The 7,795-nt window shown below is 41.5% G+C and overlaps 1 protein-coding gene across 1 annotated transcript in view; it reads left to right on the forward strand.

Annotated features, from left to right (window-relative positions):
- Window positions 1–7,795, forward strand: part of MYCBP2 (MYC binding protein 2) — a 145,303-nt gene that overhangs the window by 40,148 nt on the left and 97,360 nt on the right. The window contains 7 exon segments of the mRNA XM_029287366.1: window positions 289–451; window positions 1,291–1,445; window positions 1,780–1,861; window positions 2,793–2,910; window positions 3,557–3,761; window positions 4,914–5,067; window positions 6,661–6,833. Coding sequence (XP_029143199.1) covers window positions 289–451; window positions 1,291–1,445; window positions 1,780–1,861; window positions 2,793–2,910; window positions 3,557–3,761; window positions 4,914–5,067; window positions 6,661–6,833 — 1,050 coding nt within the window.

Here is a 7,795-nt window from a genome sequence, read left to right on the forward strand (position 1 = left end):
TGGATCTTTGGATAATCCACGATAGCTAACTACCTGCCTGTGAGCCAGTCTTGCAACGTGTGCTCTGGGCCAGATCAAGTCGAAAACTGGGGATGATAGGCCCAGGACAGGCGTGGCAAGTTTGGCTGACTTGATCTGATTGGGCAGGAGGATTAAGTTAACCCTATCGTGGATTATCCATCTCCAGTGCTGTAGAAACCACTTTTACCTAATTTGGGGTAATTTAACCATCTTTGGGGAACAAAGGTATAGTGTACATTGATTGGTTTCCCTTTTTTTGTGACGCAGCTGTCCCTGTGCCCGGCGTTAACCTTGAAGAACATCTCCAGCTGAGGCAAGAAGAGAAGAGGCAGCGTGTGAATAGAAGGCACAGACTGGAGGAAGGGAGAGGTTAGACATTGGGGTTCCTTTCTTTCCACCACCCCCCATTCCACCCCAGTTATTATAATTTGTGTTATTAGATTTTATGTGTGTCCTGGGAGGAACTTTATGATAAAGAATGGAAGGAATAAGTTGATGAAATTTATCCAAAAGATGATAATGGAGTATAGATCCATTGTATTTTTCTTTCAATCATATTTAGGTTTTAATCCACCCAGGAATCTTTTGAGATAAAATAGTGATTTATTTTTTTTAAAAAAATATCTTATTCTTTATTTTTATTTTTTTCCTTTTTCTGAAATATTCTTTTTAAGAAAAATAGTAATAAATCAAGATATGAATTGCAAAAATAACATAGTCTGAAAAATAAATGTCATTAATTTTCCACAATTCTTTGTAGTGATCGGCAGTCCACTTTGGAACTAACTTTGGAGCTTATTCTTGTCGTTCTGATATTCATATAAAATTTTTATTCTAACAAATGCCTTTACTGTTTCATTAAAACAGTACAGTAAAATATTGTATTGTTTTAAATACTGTTAAAAACATTAAATACTATTTATTTGAAGAGAAACCAGGGGTTTCGATTATTTGTTATTATTTGCATCAAGCATTGCATGCTTATACCTAATCAATATGTAAATAATCTATTTTTTAAAAATGTGGCTATATAACAGTTTTAGATTTTTAATTTCTTTGAATGGATGATGGAAACATCCCTTGTTAACATATAAAAATTGTATCCAAATTCTGGCTTGTCATTGTAATCTGATAAATCTGAATTAATTATTTTTCATGTTTAACAATAACTATATCCGAGTACTGAATTGCCTGTTTCTTCTAGTTATAATATTATGATTTTCTTGTTCTTACTGATTTGATGCTGTTGATTGTGAAGCTAATTGAGAGACGTAATAGGAGATCTTCATGTCTTAAATTTGTAGATGGAAGTGGAGATAGAAGTGACAAAGATGCCAGCAAAATCACCACCTACCCTCCAGGCACTGTCCACTTTGATTGTGATCTCCGAGCTATACAAGTTAGTTGTGGATTTCACCACTCAGGTACAGCCTTTTTATCAAATCGATCTAGGAGCTTTATTATTATTTTTTCTGTACTTTGTCAGAGAAGAATTTGAAGCCTGGTGGGGATGGCACAAGTGTACAAGTCGTTGTGTCTATATGTGGGTAAAAAGGGTGGCTTGCACATGCGCCTACAGTCATGGGTAACTGCAAAGTCCAGATGGCCAGGACTTGGGTAGCAGCTCCTCTAGGAGACAATTTTATCCACTTGGGTATATTTATATATCAGGGGCTCAGACCGCTCTCTGCAGTGATGAATTCATGATGTGAAGCTTAGTAACCAGGATATTAATCAATTTCCCATTTTATTCCCTAGTTGTTCTAATGGAGAACGGAGATGTTTACACATTTGGATATGGCCAGCATGGGCAGCTTGGGCATGGAGATGTGAATTCTAGGTATGTGAGTCTTGCACTAAAAAAATGAAAACTTTAATGACGAGAAAATTACATTGGTCTATTTTATTTGCAGAATAAGACCTGTTGGATTTTGGTGCTGTCTCGTTGTTCTGTTTCTGGATTGTCATTAAAACTTCCTTTTTATGACCCTGTAATCCCTCAATTCGGGATAGAATTGGGATGACTAGATGGAACTGGGCATTTACTAGCCGGTTGCCCTTCCTGACACCTACCGGGAGTTCACAGCAGATATTTTCTCTTTGTGCCCCGATAGAGAAACATCTGCCATAATCTGGGTTTGAATTCTTAACCTCCCAAGTGGGAGGTGAGCATTTTCACCTCTAGGCCACTGCATCTCTCTGTTTCTGGATTGTCAATACTGCCTATTAATTTTTTAGGACAGCACAGCTAGAGTCTGACGGTCTGGTCACTGGTCATGATCTTTACATCATCATCATCATCATCATCATCTTCTCTATTATTACCACAGATATTTTAACCTTTATACAGGCCGGCAATTTACAACCCCAAATGAGACTGGATTTCAATTGCTAAGCGACGTCATTAAGCTGGTCATTACGTAACCATCCATTTCCTTTTGGGGAATGACTGGTATTCCTAGTCATTCCCAATCCCAGCTCTTCAAGGTCTGGTCCCACTTACCGTTTTGGAGGTCAGCTCAGGTCCACCACGAGTTGCCACCTGCTGATTTGATCAGGTCAAGGAAAGCATTTAAACTGTTCAAACAGTAAATATGGTCCATTCATTATTTGAACAATTTAAATGCTTTCCTTGACCTGCTCGCCATTCCCAAATTCAAGAGGTCATTAGTTATTCTAATTGTGCCATTTCAGGTTCAGCTAGTTTCCTGTTGTGCATTGGTACCCAAGAATGAATGAATTTACAGTTGCTTTTTTTTTTTTAAATTTAGGGGATGTCCCACTCTAGTGCAAGCATTACCAGGACCCAGCACCCAGGTCAGCGCCGGCAGCAACCACACAGCTGTTCTGTTGATGGATGGACAAGTCTTTACCTTTGGAAGTTTCTCTGTAAGCACTTTTCCTTAAAATGACTTTCCTTGTCCAAACCGGTTGCTTAATGCAGAATGTTCTCCATCTTTAGAGAGAATTGTTGTCTTTGGGGTGGGACAATGTTAAATTTAAGTATGTTTTCAATCTTTAAAACTGGAGGGATTCGAGACATAATTTTTCAGTTAGAAATGAGTCCCCGGCCCATTATTGGCCAAATTCAGATTTATTTCAAAAATAGTCTTTTTTTGACCTTGGGTCTAACCCAGGGGTAGGCAACCTTGGCTCTTTTATGACTCATGGACTTCAACTCCCAGAATTCCTGAGCCAGCATGGCTGGCTCAGGAATTCTGGGAGTTGAAGTCCACGAGACATAAAAGAGCCAAGGTTGCCTACCCCTGGTCTAACCCCTAACAATCCCCAACCAATTCATATAAACATGAATTACAATTGAATACTAATAATTAATACCGATAGGCTCTCAGGTTATTTGCCATAGGAGGTTTGTTGATAAAAGAAGCCAAACCAATAATGGTTTGTGGTTTTTTTTAATGAATCATTTGTATGGGCCACATCTGACTAAGCTGAGAATGTGTGTTTACCATTTGAGCTTCCCTTATAATGCTTACTTTTCTACTCATTTTCCCTTCCTAATTTACCCATTCAGAAAGGGCAGCTTGGCAGACCTATTCTGGATATTCCCTACTGGAACGCAAAGCCAGCAGCCGTGCCTAACGTGGGCTCTAAGTACGGGCGCAAGGCCACCTGGGTTGGAGCCAGCGGTGACCAGACTTTTCTTCGGATTGATGAAGCTCTGATCAATTCTCACGTGCTGGCAACATCAGAGATTTTTGCCAGCCGGCATATCATAGGCAAGAGGCTTGTTGGCTGCTGCAGTTCAAGAAACCATTAATTTCTGGTGGTGGTGGTGGTGGTGGTCTCAGCTGATTTATTGACTCCCTCAAAGCCAAGAGGAGGCATTTCTTATCTCAAAAATCATTATTTGTCAATTGGGGAGCCTCGGGGTGGGGGTGGGGGAGTGATAGACGGGAAGGAGGGACCAGGGTTGCCTTGTAAAGCTGCACACAGCAGTGAAAAGCAAGCTGTGGGTGGGATGTGCAGATGGGCCCGGCAGAGGTGCCAATGAAAGAAACAAATCTTTGTGGGGAAAGCCTTTAGCCATGGCTCCTTGTGCAGATGGATGTTTCTGAAAAAAGGGATGGTTTCAACAGGAGGAGAATCTCCATCACAGAAGTTTAATCTGTATGTGTAGAGGGGAGGAAGAAGACAGAGGACAAAAGAACCATCCATTCATTTATATTAGGGAGGCCTAACTTTTGACAGGCAATAATTTTAATCAGGGCAACCAGTTGATTTAGTGGTTGGAGGCTAGACCAGGGGCAGGCAACCTTGGCTCTTTTATGACTCGTGGACTTCAACTCCCAGAATTCCTGAACCAGCCATGCTGAGGGGAAAGGGAGAGGTTGCCATGCTGAGCCATGCTGGCTCAGGAATTCTGGGAGTTGAAGTCCACGAGTCATAAAAGAGCCAAGGTTGCCTACCCCTGGACTAGACCATGAATTCTACTCTTGCCTGAAGCACACAGCCAGTTGGGTAACCTTGGCCAGGCCTGGCTCAGCCTGGGAAGAAGGAGGAGGAGGAGGCCAGAGCTGAAAAATGCAACCAAGAAAATGGCAAGGTCTTTGCCCAGACAGTTAACTCAAAGATTAATACTTATTTGGGGGATTTTGCTTTGCTCTTTGTTGGAGTGTGTGGCCTGGATCATCATGTTCAGGCTAAGTTTTCAGGAGGAGAATATAGGAATATAGAGGAGAATATAGGCACATAGAAGAGAATATAGAGGAGAATATAGGGAATATAGGAACCTAACCTTTTTCTTTCCAATTATCTTTGGGATGGGGGAAGCTTAAATTCAGCTCAGGTGAATGCAGTGAGTACGATTCTTAATATTTAAGACATCGAATAATGGCCAAATATTTGACTTTTGCTTATGTGTTTCTTAGGCTTGATACCAGCTTCTATATCGGAGCCCCCTCCATTTAAGTGTCTTTTGATAAACAAAGTTGATGGAAGTTGTAAAACATTTAATGATTCGGAACAGGAGGACCTTCAGGGCTTTGGCGTGTGTCTAGATCCTGTTTATGATGTCATTTGGCGGTAAGTGTTGGTAGGGGTAGAAATAAAGTACTACAGACACTAGGAGAAAAACTTTTCAAAAGCCAGTTTAGGGAGTATGGAAAGGAACCAATGCATCCTGCTTTGGAATGATGAATCTTGCTTTTTTTTATTTTTTTTAAAGAAAAGAGAATACAGATGAGCTCAAAGGGCAACAAGAAAGGGTGCATAATAAAGGAGAAAAATGTGGAGAGGCACGGAGAATTAAAAAAAGATGGAAAAACAATTGGTGGTGGTGGTGGGGATCTTCACTAAGGGGAATAACAAGCCAGAACTGTAATTTTGGGTAGAGAGTCTGCTCGGTGTGTTAATGTGAAAAGTTAAAGGAAGGTTGTCTAGGCCAGGAGAGATGACATTTGCAGTGGTTATAAGTATGAAAAATGGACATAAGTCACTTTTTTTCAGGGCCGTTGTAACTTTGAACAGTTGCTAAATGAACTCAATGAATCAGTTTAATGAGAAGGACGAGGGGGGACATGATAGCAGTGTTCCAATATCTCAGGGGCTGCCACAAAGAAGAGGGAGTCAAGCTATTCTCCAAGGCGCCTGGAGGCAGGACAAGGAGCAACTGGTGGAAACTAACCAGAGAGAGAAGCAACCTAGAACTAAGGAGGAATTTCCTGACAGTTAGAACAGTTAGAACAATTAATCAACCTGCCTCCAGAAGCTGGAGGGGGTTGGACTAGATGACCTCCAAGGTCCCTTCCATCATCATCATCATCATCTTCTTCTTCTTCTTCTTCTTCTTCTTCTTCTTCTTCTTCTTCTTCTTCTTCTTATTATTATTATTATTATTATTATTATTATTATTATTATTATTATTATTATTATTATTATTATTATTATTACTATTACTATTACTATTACTACTACTACTACTACTATTACTACTATTACTACTATTACTACTATTACTATTATCTTTTATTCATTAAACATAAACCTCAGTCAACTGAACATTCAAATTGGCTGGCGCTGATGGTTGACACGGGTCAATAATAATAACCATTATTATTATTATAATTACTACTACTATTACTACTACTACTACTCTTGTAAGTGGAGGACTACCTGTATTTCTTGGTTAGGTTTATATCCTGCCCTTTTTGCAGGAGCTTGAGCTCAGTAGGGTTTATTTTCTGATACACATGCTTCAGATGGCAGCCTTTGGTTGAGATGGGGCCAGTGCCCGATCAAGGGTGTTGTGGTACTGTGAGGCCGCAATGACTGATGGTGCCACCTCCTGCCAATGCAAAGATTTGCATTTTCAGAGTGATTTGAAAGGAAGGGCGACATTAGTGCCCCCTCAGCTTTGGCAGCTTTAGCCTCCTCAGGCTTAGCTATTCCGTAGAATTGGTATCGTTAGAGAGATAGAATGTTTGTCTTCGTTCTTCATCCTCCTTTAACCATCTCCCATAATTTTCTAGAATAAGACCCATCTGGCTGTCCACTGCAGCCATTACAAGATGAGCGTGAAGTTGCAACCTCTTAATCTGAAATCCATTTGCTTGAGTTCATTAGGCCACGGTAATAATAGCAGCTTGAAAGGTATTGAATCTTATTATTTTTGAACAGGTTTCGACCAAACACAAGGGAATTGTGGAGTTACAACTCAGTTGTGGCTGATTCCAGGCTTCCCTCCGCTCCAGACACCCAGTCCCGTTGCAGCATTCTCAGTCCAGAACTGGCTCTTCCAACAGGATCCAAAGCGCTTACCACAAGATCACATGCAGCTTTGCACATGCTCGGTATGAATGATCCACCTGAAGTCGTTAGCAAAATAGCAAATGTTATTGCAAGAAGAGCTTCATTAGCTGTAAGAACAATACGGATAGTCCTTGTTCAGCAACCACAATTGGAACCATCAACTTTGTTGCTAAATGATGTGGTTGCTAAGTGAAAAATCACATGGTTGGTCCTATGCTTCTGAATTTATTTCAGCTGTCCTGTCCCCCCAATTCCCCTGCCCTTTGGCATGCCATTTCCTCTGCCGGAATAATTAGCAAGAAGAAAATTGATGGGTTGTATTTGTATTTATGTTCATTGTAGAGGAAAGGATTATAAGAGAGTAAGCAGGGACACAGTGGGAAAACATACCAAAGCAATGTGCTGGCATCTGTTTGTGTAGCTTGCTACCACATTCCTTTTGATGTGTATTCCTGGTCAGTCTCTTGTAATCCCTTCCTTTCCAATCTTCTTTGCAAGGGACACAGGACAGATTGTCAAAAGAGAGAGCTTGTTTATAGAATCTCCCCATTCTGCAAGTCAGGGAAAAATGAAAAAATAAAAACGTCAGGCACAGGATAGCATATACCAGGGGTAGGCTTCGTGGCTTTGGGGTGGATTTCCATCAGTACGCTGATGATACTCAGCTGTACATATCCACCCCGGGCCACCCCAACGATGCCCTTGACGTGATGACCCGGTGTCTGGAGGCCGTGAGGGTCTGGATGGGGAGGAACAGACTCAGGCTCAATCCTTCCAAGACCGAGTGGCTGTGGCTACCGGCGTCTCGGCATAGTCAGCTGGTTCCATCGCTGACTATAGGGGGCGAAACTTTGGCCCCCTCGGATAGGGTGCGCAACTTGGGTGTCCTCCTGGATTCGCGGCTGACACTGGATGACCAGTTGGCGGCCGTGACCAGGGGGGCGTTTTATCAGGTTCGCCTGATTCACCAGTTGCGGCCTTTTCTGGACCGGGACGCCTTGCG

Source organism: Protobothrops mucrosquamatus, unplaced genomic scaffold (assembly GCF_001527695.2).
Source record: "Protobothrops mucrosquamatus isolate PMUCROS unplaced genomic scaffold, P.Mucros_1.0 scaffold2, whole genome shotgun sequence".
In the NCBI taxonomy this organism is placed as follows: domain Eukaryota; kingdom Metazoa; phylum Chordata; class Lepidosauria; order Squamata; family Viperidae; genus Protobothrops; species Protobothrops mucrosquamatus.